Source organism: Poromitra crassiceps (genome assembly GCF_964638095.1).
Source record: "Poromitra crassiceps genome assembly, chromosome: 26".
NCBI lineage: Eukaryota > Metazoa > Chordata > Actinopteri > Beryciformes > Melamphaidae > Poromitra > Poromitra crassiceps.
Window position 1 is genome coordinate 6,282,563 of NC_139640.1, and position 22,660 is coordinate 6,305,222.

A 22,660-nucleotide genomic window follows, 5' to 3' on the forward strand; every position below is an offset into this window, starting at 1 on the left:
TCAGTCTCAACTAGTCCAGGCACCAAGAATCTTCGGCAGGGCATGCCACAGATTCTGGGGGTAAGTAGCCTACAAGTCCAGTCAGTTGTTTTGTGTTCTCATTCAGATTCTGTTGTATAGATAGATAGATAGATAGCACCTCCAGCAGCAGTTGGTCAGTGGACCTTAGGGCTCTGGATGGGGCGTGGTGGACCAGGAGCTTTAAAATCAATGCGTTGACGGACGGGGAGCCAGTGGAGAGAGGCCAGGACAGGCGTGATATGGTCTCGCTTTTTGATGCTAGTGAGAAGACGGGCAGCTGCATTTTGGACCATCTGGAGACGCCGGAGCAGGGACTGGTCAATGCCGACCTAAAGTGCGTTACAGTAATCTAATTGATTGGTGATGAAGGCGTGGATCACCCTCTCCAGGTCCATTCGAGAGAAATATGGTTTCGTCTTAGCTAAAAGTCTCAGTTGAAAAAAGCTGGTTTTCACCACGGAGCTTTTCTGTTTGTCAAATTTAAAAGCACTATCGAAGGTCACGCCAAGGTTCCTGACGGAGGAGCGCATGTTTGGGCCGAGAGGGCCTAGGGCATCGGCAACAGGGGACGGGGTAATGTTGCCAAATAAAATAATCTCAGTTTTACCCTCATTTAGGTTGAGAAAGTTGACGCTCATCCAGGTTTTGATCTCAGCAGATCCAATCCAGGGTGGGGCAAGGAAGGGGGCAGGGCTAGGGAAAAGGGGCTGTAACTAAGGATAGGAAGGTTGTAGAGAGTTGGGATTCGAGTAGTGTCCTCTAGAGAGAGTGGCGTCAGCGGAGGACCAAAATGTGTGACTCATTAGCCAATGAACAGCCAGGAAGGGGTCTCGCGCTACGCGCGATGTTGGTGGGTCAGGGTTCTGAGCATATCATAGCAGACTGGAGTATTGGCCTTGGCGGACGTATGCACTCTCCGAGTGCACTTCTACTTATTTATTTATCTCTTCATAATTATAAGATTTTATTTTGTTTGTTTTTCATCATCTGTCTTCCCTCCAGACGGTGGAGATCATGAACGGCCTGCTGACGTTGCTGCTCGGCATTGCGAAGGTGGTGCGAAGCCCATCAATTGGCTTGTACAGTGGCGTGTTCCTCTGGGGACCTATACTTGTAAGTCCACCTCACAGTCAACATCTGTATCTAAATACCTCACAGTCAACATCTGTATCTAAATAGCTCACAGTCAACATCTGGATCTAAATATACTTGTAAGTCCACCTCACAGCCAACATCTGTATCTAAATATACTTGTAAGTCCACCTCACATCCAACAGCTGTATCTAAATACCTCACAGTTAACATCTGGATCTAAATACCTCACAGTCAACATCTTTATATAAATATACTTGTAAGTCCACCTCACAGCCAACATCTGGATCTAAATATACTTGTAAGTCCACCTCACATCCAACAGCTGTATCTAAATACCTCCAAGTCAACATCTGTATCTAAATACCTCACAGTCAACATCTGATTTAATTTTATTAATTGGATTTAAATATACTTGTAAGGCCACCTCACAGTCAACATCTGCATCTAAATATACTTGTAAGTCCACCTCACAGTCAACATCTGTATCTAAATATACTTGTAAGTCCACCTCACAGTCAACATCTGTATCTAAATATACTTGTAAGTCCACCTCACAGTCAACATCTGTATCTTAATACCTCATAGTCCAAATCTGTATCTAAATACCTCACAGTCAACATCTGTATCTGAATATACTTGTAGTTAGTTAGTTAGTTTTATTTTCCAAAGTGTCATGCACCTTAAAGGAGAATTTCGTTTTTTTTTAACCTGGAGCCCTCTCCTCACATTAATTATTATCTGACGACTCACCCAGTGTTCTCCGCAGCGTTTTTGTCCGTCTTAGGCGTTGTTTTGAGATCAATAGTGTCCAAGCCAGTCCTAGAATGGAGCTCCGTGGGGGCCACGTGGCAGCGTGCTTTTCATCCATGTAAATAGACAGTTTTATTCCCGTTTTCTGATCCCTAAAGAACCATCAGACTGCTATTGTCATCATCTATGCTCATCATTTCTGGTATAAAGCGCAAGTGTGAAAACGGCTAATGTGTCCAACTCTTCCTGCAGTATGTCGCGGCTGGATCTCTGACGCTGGTCGCTGGCAGGTCGATGAACCGCTCCCTGGTTAGTAACTTTTTTACTATTACTATTACATTACCTTACTAAATGCTGCTGGTTAGTAACGTTATATTACTATATTACATTTCCTTACTAAATACTGCTGGTTAATAATCACAGTAATAATCAGCGGTGGTCCCCAGCTGATGATCCTGCAGCTAACAAAGTGGGCACCGGTGGTGCAGCAGGCTGAGAGCCTATACTATAGCAGTACAGATTCAATATAAACATCAATAGTTTCATTTTTTTATTTTTATTAACACTTTTCGCCGTGTTGGTATCATTCCCAGACCATAATTTTTTCCTAGTAGGCTATGGGCCGGGATGACCGCGCCCCGAACTCATTTGTTTTTTGCTTGCCGCAAATGCTTCTTCCCGAAAACGTGCGGCAAGTAAAAAAAAAAAGATGTGGTTAAGGGTTTTCTTATTTAAAGGCCGGCTTTTCCATGGGGATATGAATATATATTAAATCTCACGCCCCTAAGGTTTTCGAATCCGTTGAAATTTTTGAAATTGGAGGTTAACTCCCAGAGATATCAACCGAAATCCACTCTGTGTGTGTGTGTGTGTGTGTGTGTGTGGGGGGGGGGGTGGTGGGGGGGAGGTGCGGGTGCGGGGACTCGAAATACTACATTTCCCACAATGCACTGGGCTCGCGTGGCCTTCGTTTCCATGCCCACCCCTCAGGCCTTTGGCTGATATCAAACTCCAGTAGGTGGCGGTAATGCACATATATGTTTGCCAACTGCCATAAAACTCAAAGAAGAAGAAGAAGAAGGCTTCGACAATAAAACGAGAAGAAGAAAAAAATCGAAAATAAAATTGCCTCCAAATTGCACCAAATTTAAACTGAAGTATATATGTCGGGAGATGTCTTGTTGTAACTATTTTCTGTAAAAATGTGTAAAAACGGGTACATTGCTCAGCGTTGATTTCGTTACTTCAACCCACCTACTACTAGATGTAAAATTTGACGAGCTTTCCAATGCCACCAGTCCCGTGTCGGTATGTGCTTCCGTTCCCGAGATCGGTCTCTTTGAAAGGAACTATGGAAAGCTAATATTAGCTACATCAGGCTACGCGGTTGAAAAAGATGGCTGCCTTTTTGTTTTTGTCAAGACCTCTGAAGGGGCGTGGAGGACCTCTAGAGGCGGGACCATGGCTCACAACAGTTGTAGTTCATAGGTGCACGACTTCCGCAAGGCGGGGATTGTCGCTCTGACGCTTTTTACGTCAGAGCGACATGGAAATAATGTGAGAGATGCTTGATATCTCTGGGAGTGAAGCTCCAATTTCAAAAATTTCAACGGATTCGAAAACCTTAGGGGCGTGAGATTTAATATATATTCATATTCCCCACGGTAAAGCCGTCCTTTAACCACGACCAGAACCAAACCCTAACCCTAACCAAATTGTTGTACTGTACTTGCCTAACCCTAATGTTTTACAAAAAATGTGTGTGGTTTGACCAGGAATCCACCCCAATCCTCAGATTGGAAGGCAAGTACCTTTCCCATTAAGCCGCACAAGCCCAAGCATACCCTGTGCTGTACTTTTTTTCACTACCTAAGCCCAATCTTAACCAATTTTTGGGCCAGCGCTAGCGCCACCCCGTGGAGCCCACATGTCCAGTCGTATTTGCGTGCCGATCTGCGAGCCGGGGCCTGATTCAAAAACCTTCTTAAGAAAAAAAAACTTCTCAAGTGCCATTTTTGTCTTAACTTTAGTCTTAAGAAAAAAGATAGGAAAAAAGGCTATTCTTGAAATGAAAGTTCTTAACACATTGACTGCCAGCCGTTTTTTTTTTTGCTGTAGGTAGCTTCTGCCAGGCCGTTTTTTGAGGATTCTGGCTCATTTTACAAGAGCCGAGGATTCTTTTCTGCTTGGAGTTTGTGAACACGAAGTTCACAAAAGTACTAATAGAATGTGTGCTTTCTCTGTCTAAAAGAGTTAGTTTGTAGAGTTAGTAGTTATGTAGATATTAGCCGTTGAGTACAGCATGGTTTCAGCTGTCTGAGAGTGAAAGCTGAGATAATCGCAGTTTTGTGAAATTCAATCAAACAGGCAGAACAGTCACTTTAACCATTTATTGTTGGCATCAGTGAGAGATCAGACATCCAAACAATATAGTTCCGAACGCCCTCTCCTTCAACTCCTCCCTCCGTGGGCGTGTCTAGTGGCTTTCAGCCTGCGTTTGTCACAAGCGAGTGCTCTGCTGCAGCCTCCCTCCCTGGCAGCGAGTTTGAGCAGCCTCCCTCCCCGCCTACAGTATGAGAATGAGGCTCGTTCGTTTCTGGGTTTTCGGAATGCGTGCGATTCTGGCCTTTCTGCGGGCGTTTCAAAGTGTGTTTTACCCATAATATATTATGCAAATTTGCAATCCCCCGTGTGCTGCTGCTGGCGCGGCCCGAGAGCGGCGAGTCTGGTGACTGATGACTGTAAAATCGGCAAGCCATTTCCTTGAGAATGGAGGAAGCAGCCGCGGGAGGCGGCTGCTTTTGGTTGACTCTCTCTCTGTCGGGAGGGCACTGTCGCCACTTAGTGGTCGGTAAAATAGATTATACACATTCTCTTCCTCCAATTCTGCTATAGGAGACGTAAAAGGGGTTGATCGATGTCCCACCGTCAAAAAAAAAAAATGTTTATGTAAGACGAGATATCTCGTCTATGGCACTCAACGGTTGGATTATGTAAGACGAGATATCTCGTCCATGGCACTCTGGATTTTTTTCTTAACTTTAAGACAGCCCTTCCCCTGTCTTAAAATCCCTACAGTGAAAAGTTAAGTCTCTATCATATTTAAACACATTTTAGACAAATAGGTTCTAGTTCAAAATCTACACAGGTTCCCCTACACTAACATTAAGATTAACATTTATTGTACAGCTTTATTTGGTGTTGGGTCACTCTGCCTATCTAGCTCATTTTCTTTGCTAGCTTATTTATTTGCTAGCTTGTTTTCAACAGACATGAACTAGCTTATTTGCTAGCTTATTCTCATGCTGAAAATAAGCTAACAAACAAGCAAGCTAGCAATAAGCTAGCAAAGAAAATGAGCTAAGGCCTACTTGACTATCTTATTTACAACAGACATGACGACAGACAACAACAAGCACCAGCCAATGTTTAAATCGTTGTGCTATAGTTGTCCTACTCTACCTGTAAATAGGTTTTGTAGATGGAAGCACTTTGGGTTGCCTCCGATAGTCTAATTTCCTAGCCTCAATGGCAGTATGCCTAAAGCTTATTAAGTCCAGACCCTATCTTAAGAAGTTCTTAAGTAGGACAATTTAAGAAGTTCGTAAGAAATGAGACTGTTACTAAGAAAATATTGAGGAATTGCACTTTCTTAGGAACTTCTTAAATTTTCCTCTTATGTCATTTCTTAAGATCTATCTTGAGAACACATTGGTGAATCCGGCCCCTGGTCATCTGCACGCCAATCCGAGGAAGCCTTTGGGATAAGCTCCCAAAAATACAGGAATTGTGCACTTTTTGAAAGAAATGTGAAATTGCACACATAGTTCGGGAATACCATAAGGTTTATAGTCAGATGTGGAAGGAAGTCATATTTGGCCTCAAATCCAAGATGGCTGCCATTCCTCTAAATGTTCAAGTGTGCTCATACCATGATACAAGTTTCACAAATCTGAAAGTATTTCTTGGTGAGAGTGTAGGGTCCCCTTGGTAATCTAGCCCAGATTTGAAATGTGTAAGTGTAATTAATGGTCTTTGAACTGGACCTGGTTTTATCCGGTCTAGATGGGGAAAAACATTAAATCTTCAATTTTTCCATTTTTCCAGATAGGATAAAAGTTTCACAAATCTCAAAGTGGTTCTTGGTGACAGTCTAGGGTCCCCTTGGTAATCTAACCCAGATTTGAAATGTATAAGTGTAATGGTCTTTGAACTAGACCTGGTTTTATGCTGTCTAGATGGGGAAAAGACTATGAAATCATAAATTTTGCAAACACACCGGGACCAATAAGCGAACAGCAAAGTGTTTTATTGCAATGGAAAACACAAGTGTCATTCGGACATCGCGTTCCAGAGATATTCAATGAAACAAGTATATTTTGCTGTCAAAAGCAGACTTTGTCGACGCCATCAGGCCATTGCAGAGAAATGCCTGAACATTAGCTAACATTAGCTGATTGTGAAATAACTTTTCCAGCTCTGTCATGAAGTTCTCTGGTACAGAATTAAATATAAGATGGATAATGTTGTCTGTAAATTCCAGCAAAAGATTGGCTTTGTTGTGAGAATTTGACTTTTACCTTAAATAACTTCAATCTACTAGTAGCAAAAATTGTAAAAAAGGATTTATTTACAAAAACAAATGCCTCATGGCGCCATGGGTCAAGTACCTTGCTAACAGTCCTCTCTAATGGAGCTCTCCTAGGCAAATGACCCTGATCTCTGGGAGGGTCTTTATCTTCTACTATAAAAGACAGGAAGTAACACTGCTTACTGCAGTCACAGCGCCCCCTGTCTTAGGAGGAGTGATAGCAGGCTAAATTAATCTCACCACAGCTTCTTGTTCAGAAACAGAACGGTCGAGGTCGGAATCACAGATCGGAAATTTGTGTATAATTTCAGAGCTCTGGTTTGTCCATGTTGACGTCATCAAACATGGTGGCCTCCATAGATTATAAAAGTGTTTGTTGGCATAATTTGATGTGTAATGCAATGTGTTTATATTGTTTATTTTTCCCTCTGATTATAGCAATATGTTGCAGCTATTTTACCCATTAGCCACTAGCCAGCCAGTGTTTGTTAGCTAACGTTAGCTATCTAGCTTGCAAAGTGCATGTTCTTGGTCACATTGCCCTGACACTGTCTCTTTGCTTGGCAGGTGAACGCCTCTCTGGGCCTTAACGTTGCTGCTGCTGCGGCTTCCGGCATTGCCACAATAATCTACATCCTCGAAATACTTCATATTTTCGTATGTATGTGTATGTAGATGTGTATATGTAGATGTGTATAGGTTAGGTTTAGGCGTGGGGGGTGGGAGAGGTTAGGGTTAGGGTTAGGGTCTCGAGGAGGTAAGGTTTAGGCATGGGGGGTGGGAGAGGTTAGGTTTAGGGTCAGGGTCTTGGAGAGGTTAGCTCCTCCAGACCCTAATGGGGGAGCAGTTGACTAATGGGGGAGCAGTTAGGTTAATAGGGGAGCAGTTGCCATAAGCGTCAAAGATGACTTCCATGGGTTTGCATTGAGTTTAGTCGGAAAGCCCAAGTCGTTTCATGTGTCGCTCAAGGGTACCATGTTAGTAACAAGCGACGCACAAGGGACGGGACAAAGCGTCAATATGCTACGCGCTCGGAGTGAGAACGGGTTGATATACGATGTACATCGGAAATGCTCATCTTTGGCAGTTCCCGAAAATTCGGTGAATAAAACAGATCCACACCGCTGCTACAACAGGCTTTAGGTGAAGAGCAACTGCATCGGTAACTATATAGTAAATCTGTTGTAAGAATGCAGAAGTAAGTTGGACATAAATGGTGGTGGATGAGTTGAGTTCCCTCCCACTCCCTCCCTTGATATGTGAAGCGCTTTGAGTATCTAGAAATGTGCTATATAAATCCAATCAATTATTATTATTATTATAAACCTGTAAAATGAATTCCTCTAAAGGCAGGAGGTCTAAACTGCAGTTTCCTCCATATTCCTCACAGAATTGGCTGCTGGAGATGTCAGTGGTCATAGCTGTCTTCTCTCTCCTGGAGTTTGGGGTTTCCCTCACCATTGCAGTGTTCGCCTGCAAAGCTACCTGCGACTGCTGCACCCCCCAGCCCGAGTTCCAGGTGAGGCCACCTGCGTCTTACAAACGCATAACAGATCAGTGGTGTCATCATCACCGGGCGCCAAATGACAGCACAGAGCTCAGAGGCTAATCCTCTACCCCAAATGACCTTTTCACTGTTACTTTGTGTTTTCATATAACGGCAGCAAATTAAAGGATGTATCTGTTTAAAATACTGCAACAATTTAAAAAAAAATGACTATATTGACCCTAACCTAGCAGAGACACGGACTATTGGATACCTCAACCGAAGTGATATTGCCACCTGATTCTTGCCTTTTTGCCTTGTACATCTAATTTAATTTAATTTATTTTATTGTATTCTCATTCATTTGTCCATCCTTTCCTTTACTGTTGTCCACATCTATGTTTTTGCTAACTTGTGAAGTGTCTGAGCTGCCCTGTCTTTTTTGTTTTTGTCGTTGTCTTGTCTTGCAAAATTCAAAAATTGAATAAAAATATTATTGAAAAAAAAATGACTACTCATTTGAGTAGTTACTTGGGAACTAATGATGAAGGGAGCCTAATGGACAGGTAATAATTAAGTAATGATTCAGTAGCTATTCATTAACTACTCAATTAACTAATGAATAGTGACTCTCAAATTAGGAGTTACTCAAGAACTGACAATTAACTAATACTTAGTTCCTCGTTCATTGGCTAACTGCTCTAAAATGTGTGTACCTTATTGTAAAGTGTTACCAAAGACAATTCTGTTGTTTGTCTTACAGCACATGTTCTTTGTGAGCAGCCCTGAAGGCAACAGCGTGACCATGGAGCCTCCGACCAATGTGCAGCCTCTGCTCTATTCACATGCTCCATAGGCTCCACATGGCTCACAGGCTCCCCCTACTGTCCAGGCCAACCCTGAGGTTTGTTAAGGTTTTGTTGTGTGTGACGTCACGCGAGTCACATCAAGTACAGTTAGGACTCCAGCTCATGTGTTGTTGTTTTTCAGACTACGCTGTACCCTACCTACCAATTCCAGAGAAAGGGTCACCCAGCGGCCTGGGTGGTGAGCCTCGCCCTCCGGCTTACAGCGCCCTCCTCGGCTGAGGAGGCCAAACCGCCTGCTGAGCACACACAGTTTAACATCGCTTTGCTTACCGGCAAACATACACCCCACGCATAATGTGTTAGTACACACACACATATATATATCCACAAAGCAGTGAAAGCTGATTTCAATATAATGTATTTTACAAATGATTCACACTAATCACTAATACCGCCCCCGCTATGTTTGTTTTGTGCAGCGTTAGCAGCGTCTTCATATTAGCTTCTTCCCCCTCTCTTCTCTTGTTCAGTCTGATCTTACTGATACAGTGTAGTGAAAATCATCTGGTAACGTGCATTAAATATTGAATATTTAATGTACAGATCTCTCCTCTCCAGAGGTCACAGGAACTGACCTCTGGCTGCACCCTGCATCTGGGGTCACTGACATTTGTCTTGCAAGACAGCAGCAGTCCCACATACAAAACACATGACATCATTTCCAGTTGAGTGACATGACTTCACACACACACACACACACACACACACACACACACACACACACACACACCCTCTTCCTTGTGGGTGGATCCAGACACAAATCTCAGGTGACATCACAGTTGAGCAATTGCAAATGCATTCAACACACACACTCCCTCACTCGCAATGTTATGTTGTTAAACACTTCCTTGTTTACAGCAAGGAACCCATAGATAGAAGGAATTATCACCAAAGTCTGGTCCTGGATCAGACAGTCTCTTCCTTCTTTATAGGTTCCTTGGTTTACAGCTGACCGTCAGGGTAACGTCCTGTAACCGTGATTTCAAATTTAAAGTCCTATAGCGTTTCATCACAGTAGAGTAATTAGGCCCTTCTTTTAGGAAACTGAGGCTCTTGAGGTCCGGAAAAGGGTGAACTCATAGTTAGTATCCATCACGGAGAATCCTGTATTCATTCTACAGCACGGAGAAGCCCGGAGAGTAGTCTTGCTTGCCAGACCTCCCTCCCTGCCGGGAGAGAAGTCTGGCTGCATGGAAACAGGTTGCTGGTATAAGCTCTGCCATTGGTACCAACCATTTCAGAAAATCCCTTTCCGCTCCCTGCAAGCTCTGCCATTGGCTCTGACCCACTCTGACTGACCGGCTGCGACCATTTATGGATTTCCTTTCCACTCCCTCCCTCAAATGCCTCTGCCGCTGCGTGTGTCGAATCTGTCAATCTCAAAATGCCTGAAACACCAACATCAACAATGCTAGCTCGTTCCTACATGCTGAAACGGTTTGGATCTGGATTGTGCAATAAAGCAGGCCTGCTCGGTACTTTCGGTCAATGGTTGTAAAGGTAAACAGAGCCTTTTTCCCTACACCAGAGTGTAGGTATTAGCAGGCAGACTCTCCCCCCATTAAAGGAGAGAGTCTGGCAAGCAAGACTACCCGGGGAGGAACTCAAGGTATAGGAGCTACTGCTGAGATGTGATTGACCTGGTTGAGGTCAACTTGTGAAGCTCCCCGAGTTGCTGGAATATTGTGTTTTGGATGAATGTGTGGCCTTATTCAACTCCAACAGCACATACAGGAAGACGCAGAAGAGCAAGCTCATCTAGAAGCTCTATCTCCAATCTGTAGGGTCGCAAGAACCCTACATCACTCTCAGTGACATGGGCAGGATCTAGAGGATGGCAACTCCATCAGAAAGCGATCAGCAGACAGAAGATGGCACCCCATATGTCTACAAGGTGTGTCATCCATCATCCTTGCCATGGTGATGTTGATGTATCATCTGTGTCATCGACCAGTATGACACAGCATACTTGGCTAAAGATGATGAGCAGAATCTGATGATTCAGAATCTAGTGAGGCAGAATTCAATCTGATCATATGACATGTTTTAAGTGGTTTCATTATTCAATTATTCAAGTTACAGTTAATAAAAATAGCTTATTTTAGTTATCTTGTCATATGTCTTCATTAATTATTTTACTGCAAGACATCCTGGAGGTAATTTTTTTAAGTACAGCAGTACCAAGGTAAAATGGGTTTTGACATTAACATCTTTTCAGTGAACATCATTCTGAAATGACTCGCAAAACATTCATTGTCATTGTTAAACCATACTTGTTTTGTAGAAATTGATTTGTAATAAAATTGCTATAACTTTACCATTGTTAATCTCCTTCCTTGCTGTAAAGCCCAAACACCAGAGTCTACCTTCCCATTTTAAAGTTATGTTTCCACGGATGGCAGCCATCTTGGAATTCTGGGTCAAAATTATGTCATGTCAGACTGATGTCAGAATCGGATTCCTCGTGGGTTGACTTACACCGAAAAGTGTCTTCATACATTATTCTAGGTGTTCTGGTTCCAAAGTCAATTTTTCAACAATGGCGCCAGTGGCCTTGGGTTTGGCCATCTCGCAAAAAAATCCCAGGACTTCACGTGATGGCGCCTCTAATGAGGGGTGAGTCAGTAAGGGGGCGAATTGGAATTGGGCCACACACACACACACATGCACGTGCACACACACACACACACACACACACACACACACGCAGGGTTAGGCCTCTTTTGTAAGATTTCTATGGCAAATTCTGAGTAATTAGTCAGAAACATCCAAGGGCCTTAAAAAAAGAAGGATGAGACATCACACGTCACAGCGTTCCAATGCTGCTTTGGGGCCAGTTCTATTGAAGTGAATGGGGCGGGCAGGGCAAGTCCCACTACTCCCACAGTCCCACCAGCTTAAAGAAAAGACATGACATAAATACATGATGTGATGTTGACGGATGTTTGTTTTTATGTAAATGTGCACGTTAGTTTTCCTTACAGATGATGATGTCCAGCCGCACCTGCCTACAGCTCAACTCAATCCTGTGTTTGGTCCAAAATAGAGCTAGATTAGCTCTATTAGACATCATGATACATGACCAAACACGGCATCAGTCAACATCACGTAATGAGTTTTCTTTTGAGCTGTAGCTCAGAAGTCAGAAGGTAGAGCAGGTCGTCCACTAATCGCTTTGGATAAAAGAGGTCGGTGGTTCGATCCCCGCCTCCTCCAGTCTGCATGTTGAAGTGTCCTTGGGCAAGACACTGAACCCAAATTGCTCCTGCGTGGCAGCTTGCCGCAATCGGTGCATCAGTGTACGAATGCGTGTGTGTGTGTGAATGTACCTATCATTGGAAAGCGGTATATAAATTCCTGCCATTTACCAATTTTGATCTGATGGAAGCATTTTTCAATGAAAGGTGAAACGCCCCAGATATGACGGTCTACCCTGCCCGCCCCATTCAATTCAATAGAACTGGCACCAATGGGACATTCCAACGCTGTGATGTGAGGGGATGTCTTATCCTTCTATTTAGGGTCCTAGGAATTTCCCAGAAAAACGATCTGCTTCACTGCCGCTCTTCTGTGGCCAATCCAACAAACAGTTTACATTCACACAGCCTATCCCCCTCACACATGCAGCAGCTGAGATCATAACAGGGGAACAGAAGTAGGTCTGAAGAAGCCATAGCAGTCCGGGTACGGAGCAGCTCAGAGCACAGATCCAGCACACCTGAAGCATGGCGGCATCAGTCTCAACCGCGACGGGCGGCGGCTTGGTGATGGTGACCCAGACGTACCCAGCAGGGCAATACAGTCCAGGCACCAAGAACCTTCGGCAGGGCGTGCCACAGATTCTGGGGGTAAGTAGCCTACAAGTCCAGTCAGTTGTTTTGTGTTCTCATTCAGATTCTGTTGTATAGATAGATAGATAGATAGATAGATAGATACAGTAGATAGATAGATAGATAGATAGATAGATAGATAGATAGATAGATAGATACAGTAGATAGATAGATAGATAGATAGATAGATAGATAGATAGATAGATAGATACAGTAGATAGATAGATAGATAGATAGATAGATAGATAGATAGGTGAATATGGGTGGAGGGAGGGGGCGTGGTCAGGAAAGGAAGCGGGGCAATGGAAAAGGGGCCGTAGTTAGAGTTAGGAAGGTCGTAGAGAGTCGGGGTTTGAGGGGTGGGTAGGGGTAGTAGCTAGGTGTATCTGGTCTGGTGGGAGGGGATGTGGTCAGGAAAGGGGCGGTACCATGGACAAGGGGCTGTAGCTAGAGATAGGAAGGCGTAGAGAGTCGGCGTTGGGGGAGTGGCTAGGTGTATCTGGGTGGTGGGAGGAGGTGTGGTCAGGAAAGGGGTGGGACCAGGGAAAAGGGGCCATAGCTATAGGGATAAGGTTGTCAGAGAGAGTTGTGATTGGATGGGTGGGTAGGGGGAGTGGCGGGGGGGGGATGTTGGTGGGTCAGGGTCAGGGTTCTGTGCATATCATAGCAGACTGGAGTATTGGCCTTGGCGGAGGTATGCACTCTCCGAGTGCACTTCTACTTATTTATTTATCTCTTCATAATTATAAGATTTATTTTGTTCTGTTTTTCATCATCTGTCTTCCGTCCAGACGGTGGAGATCATGAACGGCCTGCTGACGTTGCTGCTCGGCATTGCGAGGATGGTGCGATACACATCATTTGGCTTTTACAGTGGCGTGTTCGTCTGGGGACCTATACTTGTAAGTCCACCTCACAGTCAACATCTGTATCTAAATACCTCACAGTCAACATCTGTATCTAAATACCTCACAGTCAACATCTGTATCTAAATACCTCACAGTCAACATCTGGATCTAAATACCTCACAGTCAACATCTTTATATAAATATACTTGTAAGTCCACCTCACAGTCAACCTCTGTATCTAAATACCTCACAGTCAACATCTGTATCTAAATACCTCACAGTCAACCTCTGTATCTAAATACCTCACAGTCAACATCTGTATCTAAATACCTCACAGTCAACATCTTTATATAAATATACTTGTAAGTCCACCTCACAGTCAACCTCTGTATCTAAATACCTCACAGTCAACATCTGTATCTAAATACCTCACAGTCAACATCTTTATATAAATATACTCGTAAGTCCACCTCACAGCCAACATCTGGATCTAAATATACTCGTAAGTCCACCTCACAGCCAACAGCTGTATCTAAATACATCCAAGTCAACATCTGTATCTAAATACCTCACAGTCAACATCTGATTTTATTTTATTAATTGTATCTAAATATACTTGTAAGGCCACCTCACAGTCAACATCTGCATCTAAATATACTTGTAAGTCCACCTCACAGTCAACATCTGAATATACTTGTAGTTAGTTACCGTAAATTCCGGACTATAAGACGCACCGGTCTATAAGCCGCACCTTCAAAGGTGACTATTTTTTTCTTCTATAAGCCGCACCGGACTATAAGCCGCGGGTGTTTTGATGTTTAATTACCATATGTAAGGCTTCGTGCACAGAGGGGATTGTCGGGATCGATGGCTGTTTGGGGAAGCTCCCATTTATTAACATTTCAACAAAACAAAAGTCAGGTCACTAATCCCCAGACAAAATCACACATTGTGGTATTTTTTGTTTTTTTTTACAGTGCACACAGTGTCCGCGGTGTGGTGAAAAGAGGGCAAGAGAGGAAATTAAAACAGAAGTGGATTTATAGTTAGAAAGAGTGCTAAAGAAGAGAGAATTCCGTTTTTTATTTTTTTATTTTAGTTACTCACAGTACTATTGACCAGTCCAACTCAAAAGATATTCGGCAGTTTCACTTTGAGCTCTTGTTCCGCCGCTGGGCACACAGTGTCCGCGGTGTGGTGAAAAGAGGGCAAGAGAGGAAATTAAAACAGAAGTGGATTTATAGTTAGAAAGAGTGCTAAAGATAGTCCGGTCTGGTTATGACGAGTCTCGCTGGGTACAGTACGCCAAAGCGATATCCATTGACTCGATGATGCTGTTGTATGTTGCGCGTTTCTGTTGCACCAACGCGGAGAAGTCCTGCCGGACGAAAAAGCGCGTACCCTCCCAGGTGAGGGGCTTCTTCCCCGCAGCCTGGAGGATGAGTTGACGGTCGGGCCAGCGGAGTAGGCAGATGAAGATGGCCCTCGGTGGCAGGCCGGGGTCTGGACGTGCGCCGCGGCCGGGCTGTCTGCAGCCTGGGGTCCGCTCTGCTGTACGGGAGAAAGGAGGAGGAGGAGAAACCGCCACCTCCACAGCCAGCCACCTCACACACCCCAACTGTTTAATAGTGCCCGGCTCGCATGCCTCTCGGTCGGCTGGCCGGACAATATGCACCCCGCTTCGGGAGGTTTTCTCACTGTGTTCGGGACTTCGGCTCTAACTCGGCCAGATGGCTGGACACGAGTGAAACTCTTCACGGTTGCATTATTTTCTTTAGTGAGTGAGTGGATGGACTTCTGCACGTTTTCAAACTTGTTTTCAAGCTGCTCAAAACCTCTGAGCGATGTCGGACTTAATCGATAGTGTTTCACGGAGTAAAAGTTTAGCCCAAGCGGTGTATCTCCAGCCTCCAGCAGGTGAGTCATTTCCTCATTCATGGCGTGATTGCTTCGTCTTTTTCTTTCTGCTTACCTGTGTTGTGTTATGTTATGTTATGTTATGTTGTTAAAAGAGGGCAAGAGAGGAAATTAAAACAGAAGTGGATTTATAGTTAGAAAGAGTGCTAAAAAAGAGAGATTTTTTTTTTTTTTTGGAAAAAATCCATAGATAAGACGCACCGTTATATAAGCCGCAGGGGGCAAAAAAGGCCAAAAAACGGGAAAAAAGCCGCGGCTTATAGTCCGGAATTTACGGTAGTTAGTTTTATTTTCCAAAGTGTCATGCACCTTAAAGGAGAATTTCGTTTTTTTTTAACCTGGAGCCCTCTCCTCACATTAATTATTATCTGACGACTCACCCAGTGTTCTCCGCAGCGTTTTTGTCCGTCTTAGGCGTTGTTTTGAGATCAATAGTGTCCAAGCCAGTCCTAGAATGGAGCTCCGTGGGGGCCACGTGGCAGCGTGTTTTTATTCCCGTTTTCTGATCCCTAAAGAACCATCAGACTGCTATTGTCCCCCGGGCTCTTTACAGCGGAGTGCCGAGCGGTAGTTGTTACAGGCATCCCAGGCATCCCATTTCCGCCTGTCGGGTCAGTGAGACCAACTCTCGTCAAGTCCCGCGAGACTTTGCTGCCGCTGGCCTGTGGACTGACTTGACGAGATTTGGTCTCACTGACCCGACAGGTGGAAATGGGATGCCTGTAACTACTGCTGAAAAGAGCCCGGGGGAGAATAAGCAGTCTGATGGTTCCTTAGGGATCAGATTCTGACAATATGGGTCGAAAACGGGAATAAAACTGTCTATTTACATGGATGAAAAGCACGCTGCTACGTGGCCCCCACGGAGCTCCGTTCTAGAACTGGCTTGCACACTATTGATCTCAAAACAATGCCTAAGATGGACAAAAACGCTGCGGAGAACACTGGGTGAGTCGTCAGATAATAATTAATGTGAGGAGAGGGATCCAGGTTAAAAAAAAACGAAATTCTCCTTTAAGGTGCCCAGCCCGCATGGGCTTACAAGGCACTAGATTCAAAACATACAGGAGCAAGAAAAAGAAAAAGAAAGAACAGAATATGATACATCTCCAAACATGTCAGACGATGAAAAGGATTGTAACACCTCAAACATAAAGTACCATCCTACGCTGTTGGTAGGCATTTAACACAAACTGAGCTGCCTGGAACACTTTTTCAGTAAACAGGTTATCACAGGTTCGGTTCTAAGCTCGAGTCTAGGTGGCAAACCAATTGCACGGAAACTCTGTAACATGAAATAAATCCGGCTGTCATCAAAGAGAATGGAAGTTTGCTCACCTGGTGCAGCTATCGCAGTCCGGCCCAGGTGCAGTGCCGAGGAGGCGCTCTTCCTCGGGACAGCTCAGTGCGATTGAGGACGAGTGGAGATCGACGACTCCACCTCTGATCATTTAGACGTGCTACACAACTCAGAACGCACACTGGCAAATAACGTGACAAAAAGAAATGCAGAATTGGGGACTCCGAGCGAGCGACTGTCTGGCTCGTCTTCTGCGTAGATTTCAATGAGAAAGCAATCGCAGTTACCGGGCTCATTAAATACCAGCCCTTGACGTTATTTCCTGAGCCAAACCCCTTTCTCTCAATGACAGCCATCAAAAATATGAATAGATATATAATACATATAAACAATCATAATGTCCTATCTGAGAGGGAGAGTGATCTGTCACAAGGTACTGAGGTCTACAATCATCAGACATAGAAAACAAATCAGGACCTTCATCAAAATAAATGTTACAGAAAAGCCTATGTCTAAGATTGTGATATAGCGGACAGTAGAACAAAAGATTTATTTCATTTTCAACCTCTCCCAGATCACACAGGTGACATTTTCTGTCCTCCTCAGGAATTGAGTGGAAGCGCCCGGTTTCCAGAGCCAGAGTCAGGATACCACATCTCAGCTGGGCACAAACTGACCTCTGACATCTGAGCTCTGCTCAGGTTAAGGGTGACATAGTGCTCTGGATGGTAGATACGTTTAATCAAACTATACGTTCTCAGTTTTGGTTTACACAGAACTTCTTCTGACCATTTCTGTTTCTAATTTTCAAATAATATTGTATTAATTTGACTAACAGAACAAGGTAATTCAAATATTTTTTCAAGCGCACTTGCCCAAGAGTAATTATTTGAAAGATCCCAGAGAAAGATATGTTTAGTAGGTCTGTTATCGGGCATATTAATCAATCTGCTCCACAGACGCACCATGTCACCCCTATGTCGCACTTCACAGGGCTCCCATCCCATGTCACCACATACTGCGCGTTTTGGGGCCATTTTATGCACACCCAGAAAACAACGCATAGCGCTGTACTGAACTGTGTCACATTTTGTTTGCTTACAGTAACCCCAAACACCTGCGCCATAATCTAAAATAAGACAAACACAAGAATGAAATAACTGTCCACCTCACAGGCTGACTGTTTGTTTTGATCTTAATTCCTCTATCAGGAACACATGTTCTCTTGGGTCAACTGGATATTTTATTAATGATCTTTCACAATAGTCAGAGGAGTCAATGTGTCCCAACTCTTCCTGCAGTATGTCGCGGCTGGATCTCTGACACTGGTTGCTGGCAGGTCGATGAACCGCTCCCTGGTTAGTAACTTTATTACTATTACATTACCTTACTAAATACTGCTGGTTAGTAACGTTATATTACTATATTGCATTTCCTTACTAAAAACTGCTGGTTAATAATCACATCTGTGATCGGTGGTCCCCAGCTGATGACCCAGTGGGCACCGGTGGAGGTGCGGCAGGCCTAGAGCCCAGTAGCGGCTGGTGCATTTTTGTCCAGGGAGGGCTATAAGGCCTGGACGATGGGGTTGAAATCAATATGATCATCATAAGGATTCTTCTCAATATCAATATCATATGTTTCACGTATGCAAAATCAGTGTTCATCTCATTGAACTGAATGGTGATGTCAAACAAACCTTATATTTTCAAATAATATTCCTGCCATACCTCAAATTTTGATCAGTTTCTAAGTAACATTTGCTTGTCATCATCAATTTAGACAGCAAAAATGTCACTATTAAAATAACTTCATATCATCACGATGATTCCACTGAAAGACAACAATAATAGGCTATTGAATTATCGTCCACTCCAGCCCTAAATCAAGCAAGTAGTAACGGACGTTACTAGCTACTAGAAACGTCTGAAAAAGACCCGAGTGTATTTTCTTCCTCTGTCTGTAGCCTGTTGTTTAATGGCGAGCTCTGGTCATCTGCACGCCAATCCGAGGAAGCCTTTGGGATAAGCTCCCAAAAATACAGGAATTGTGCACTTTTTGAAAGAAATGTGAAATTGCACACATAGTTAGGGAATACCATAAGGTTTATTTTCAGATTGGGAGGGAAGTCAGCTTTGACCAAAATTCCAAGATGCCCGCCATTTCCCCGCGTCTAATGTACAAATGTGCTTATAACAATTGTGCACTTCTTCAAAAAGAGCACTAAATTTCTCACATAGTGAGTGAATACCATAATGTTTATTGTCAGATGGGGAGGGAAGTCATATTTGGCAAATCTGAAAGTATTTCTTGGTGAGAGTGTAGGGTCCCCTTGGTAATCTAGCCCAGATTTGAAATGTGTAAGTGTAATTAATGGTCTTTGAACTGGACCTGGTTTTATCCGGTCTAGATGGGGGAAAAACAATTAAATCTTCCATTTTTCCATTTTTCCAGATAGGATAAAAGTTTCACAAATCTCAAAGTGGTTCTTGGTGACAGTCTAGGGTCCCCTTGGTAATCTAACCCAGATTTGAAATGTATAAGTGTAATGGTCTTTGAACTAGACCTGGTTTCATGCTGTCTAGATGGGGAAAAGACTATGAAATCGTAAATTTTGCAAACACACCGGGACCAATAAGCGAACAGCAAAGTGTTTTATCGCAATGGAAAACACAAGTGTCATTCGGACATCGCGTTCCAGAGATATTCAATGAAACAGAGTATATTTTGCTGTCAAAAGCAGACTTTGTCGACCCCATCAGGCCATTGCAGAGAAATGCCTGAACATTAGCTAACATTAGCTGATTGTGAAATAACTTTTCCAGCTCTGTCATGAAGTTCTCTGGTACAGAATTAAATATAAGATGGATAATGTTGTCTGTAAATTCCAGCAAAAGATTGGCTTTGTTGTGAGAATTTGACTTTTACCTTAACTCATTGAGTGCCAATGATGACAATCGTCGTCAATTCGATTACTAACGTAGAGTGCCAATGACGACGATTGTCGTCAATTGCGTTTTTTGACGATGGGACGTGGATCAATGCCTAATACATCTCCTGTAAAATTTTGGGGCAGGTTGAATGTGTATAACCTATTTTACCGACCCATTAGGTGGCGACAGTGCTCTCCAGATTAGAGAAAGTTGAGTAAAAACAGCAGAAAAAGCCGTGATGAAACCATTCTCATGAGAATGGTTTGGCTTTTCGCTGTCGCGCTGGGAGCCGGCGCACAACGGTGGGGGACTCCGAAAATAGACTCTGGGTGCAGCACACTTTGAAACGCGCAGCAGAAAGCCCAGAAAGCCCAGAATCGGACGCAGCTTCATCCCAGCTCACAACCGAAACCCCAGAAACAGCAAGCCCGATCCAGACTCCCCCGACGAGCGGCCGCCAAGCATCAGAGACTCGCCTGACAAGCAGCAGAGGGAGCAGAGCCACCAGAGACACACTCACGGAGGAGGAGTTTGCAGTAGAGGGGGGTGGGGGTGCTGTTATATTGAAGGAAATTACTGTTCAGATGTTTCAGGTCAGAAAATATTAGTTTCAGAGTCAGTGATTTGCTTGAAATGCTTCATTTCACAAAAGGCTCAATATCTCAGCTTCAAGATGGAAACGCCTGTTTTTGCTGTTTTTGACCTATCTTCTCCGGCTGATAACTAAAGAACGGAAAATGATATCAATAAACTTTTTTTTGCTGCTGATACAATCAGCCACACGATGTGATCTCATCGTTCTTTGTGCGTGTTCGGTGTTTACATAGTAATATCACACAATATTCTGTGGGCCTCGAGAAATCACTGAAAACGCTCTGAAACTCTGGCACTGGGAGCGTCCGTTCTCCAAAAGTGGCTGGCACTCAATGAGTTAAATAACTTCAATCTACTAGTAGCAAAAGTTGTAAAAAAGGATTTATTTACAAAAACAAATGCCTCATGGCGCCATGGGTCAAGTACCTTGCTAACAGTCCTCTCTAATGGAGCTCTCCTAGGCAAATGACCCTGATCTCTGGGAGGGTCTTTGGCCCAATTCCAATCCGCCCCCTAAAGACTCAAGCCCTGAACCCTCAGTCCCTCTAATGGCCGCCATCTGAAAGTGGTTGAGTCATCAAGTGTGGAAGGGATCCACATTGGATAAATGGGAGGATTGGGACAGCAGAGCCCTTTGCACTTGACAAGATGATGTTGACTCTGGCAGGTTTGGGGCTCGCTATATATTGTTTATTGTCAAGACGCTTTGAGGGATAGACTCCCTGATGAGTCTGTTCTCATCCAGGCTCTGGCTCTACAGAGTGGACAACAGGTCATTTAAAAATAAATGTAGCCTACTGCAAAATCTGCAATCTGCAACATGTGTAATTTTAATTAAAATAAGCTTAATAATGACATGTCACCCAACATTATACACAATGTCAATACTGTACAATACAGATTTGGTAAAACAATTTCTCATTCATCAAAAAAGTTGTGGATTGCAATTGTAATAGAAATGATCGATGATTATTCTAGGATTGTGTAAAATAACTACTTTCATTCCTCTGATATAATATTTTTGTCTAATCTGAAATCCCTATTAATGTAATGTTTCATTGTCAATTAAGGCATTCCAGCGCACTCGCAAACACCGCGTTCGTTTCGCGCGTGTTCTTTTATTTTTTTGACAGATATTTGCAGCCTTCCCCGTTTTATACGTCACAACGCTATGCATTGTGGGCAATTCCCTTTCTGTAAGTGGCCATAGCTGCTCCCTTACGGTAAGGGGGCAGAAAGGGCTCACTCTGAGCCCTCATTCACTTTGCGATTTCACCGTGGGACATCCCTAAACCCTCACTCCCTTCACGTGAACGCGCCTCTAAGGGCTTGAGGCAGTAAGGGGGCGGATTGGAATTGGGCCTAAATCTCCTACTATAAAAGACAGGAAGTAACACTGCTTACTGCAGTCACAGCGCCCCCTGTCTTAGGAGGAGTGATAGCAGGCTAAATTAATCTCACCACAGCTTCTTGTTCAGAAACAGAACGGTCGAGGTCGGAATCACAGATCGGAAATTTGTGTATAATTTCAGAGCTCTGGTTTGTCCATGTTGACGTCATCAAACATGGTGGCCTCCATAGATTATAAAAGTGTTTGTTGGCCTAATTTGATGTGTAATGCAATGTGTTTATATTGTTTATTTTTCCCTCTGATTATAGCAATATGTTGCAGCTATTTTACCCATTAGCCACTAGCCAGCCAGTGTTTGTTAGCTAACGTTAGCTATCTAGCTAGCAAAGTGCATGTTCTTGACACTGTCTCTTTGCTTGGCAGGTGAACGCCTCTCTGGGCCTTAACGTTGCTGCTGCTGTGGCTTCCGGCATTGCCACAATAATCTACATCTTCGAAATACTTCATGCTTACGTATGTATGTGTATGTAGATGTGTATATGTAGATGTGTGTATATATACTGTATATATATATATATATATACGTAAGTTGGGGCTTGGCCAGCCCCGGCTGGGTCACCTGGGCGAGGGTGATGTTGCGAGTCAAAAGTTTAGGAACTGGATTACTATGTCGTGCAGGACAAGTGACTTGTGGACGTGTTGCGTGGTGAAAACAAAATCCTTCGCGTTTGAGTGACAGGGTGCCCCCCCCCCCCTTCCCCCCGCTGTAATGGAGTCTGAACCTGTATGGATAAAAGCTGCTGGACCAGCGTTTGAGCCGTGCCATGGAGCTGTGCTATGGACCTTTTCTGACGGGAGATTGTTGCTTTTTTTCTGCTTCCTGGTTTTATTAGACAATCGTGGTCGTTCCTGTACACCTTTAGAGACGTGCTGTAATGTTTCACAAGGTGGGTAAGAGAGCCATCTATCACATGATGGGTGAAAACACTTAGGCCTATTGCCGTCCAGAGATGTCAATGGCGGGGCAGCGTTGGGTGTTAAAAGACGTCGGTAGACCGCAATGGCGGGGAATGTG

The 22,660-nt window shown here is 43.8% G+C and overlaps 2 protein-coding genes and 1 pseudogene across 4 annotated transcripts in view; 2 read left to right on the forward strand and 1 right to left on the reverse strand.

The window, feature by feature from the left end:
• LOC310798774 (membrane-spanning 4-domains subfamily A member 4A-like) overlaps positions 1-11,129 on the forward strand; it is an 11,222-nt gene extending 93 nt beyond the window's left edge. The window contains exons 1-7 of one of the 2 annotated variants that reach the window (XM_083661325.1): positions 1-60; positions 1,024-1,134; positions 2,119-2,175; positions 7,025-7,114; positions 7,848-7,976; positions 8,707-8,847; positions 8,934-11,129. The exon at positions 1-60 is cut by the window's left edge and continues 93 nt beyond it. In XM_083661325.1, coding sequence (XP_083517451.1) covers positions 1-60; positions 1,024-1,134; positions 2,119-2,175; positions 7,025-7,114; positions 7,848-7,976; positions 8,707-8,799 — 540 coding nt within the window. In that variant the 3' untranslated portion in view covers positions 8,800-8,847; positions 8,934-11,129. Of the gene's footprint in view, positions 61-244; positions 356-1,023; positions 1,135-2,118; positions 2,176-7,024; positions 7,115-7,847; positions 7,977-8,706; positions 8,848-8,933 lie in introns of those variants that run through there. The other variant, XM_083661326.1, reaches the window with a different exon arrangement.
• LOC310798772 (radial spoke head protein 9 homolog pseudogene) overlaps positions 9,136-22,660 on the reverse strand; it is a 20,656-nt pseudogene continuing 7,131 nt past the window's right edge. The window contains exon 2 of the transcript XR_014553985.1: positions 9,136-9,257. The product of XR_014553985.1 is annotated as a radial spoke head protein 9 homolog pseudogene (transcript). The remainder of the gene's footprint in view (positions 9,258-22,660) is intronic.
• Positions 12,475-22,660, forward strand: part of LOC310798773 (membrane-spanning 4-domains subfamily A member 4A-like) — a 13,603-nt gene continuing 3,417 nt past the window's right edge. Inside the window, exons 1-4 of the mRNA XM_083661324.1 lie at positions 12,475-12,660; positions 13,434-13,544; positions 18,009-18,065; positions 22,009-22,098. Coding sequence (XP_083517450.1) covers positions 12,538-12,660; positions 13,434-13,544; positions 18,009-18,065; positions 22,009-22,098 — 381 coding nt within the window. The 5' untranslated portion in view covers positions 12,475-12,537. The remainder of the gene's footprint in view (positions 12,661-13,433; positions 13,545-18,008; positions 18,066-22,008; positions 22,099-22,660) is intronic.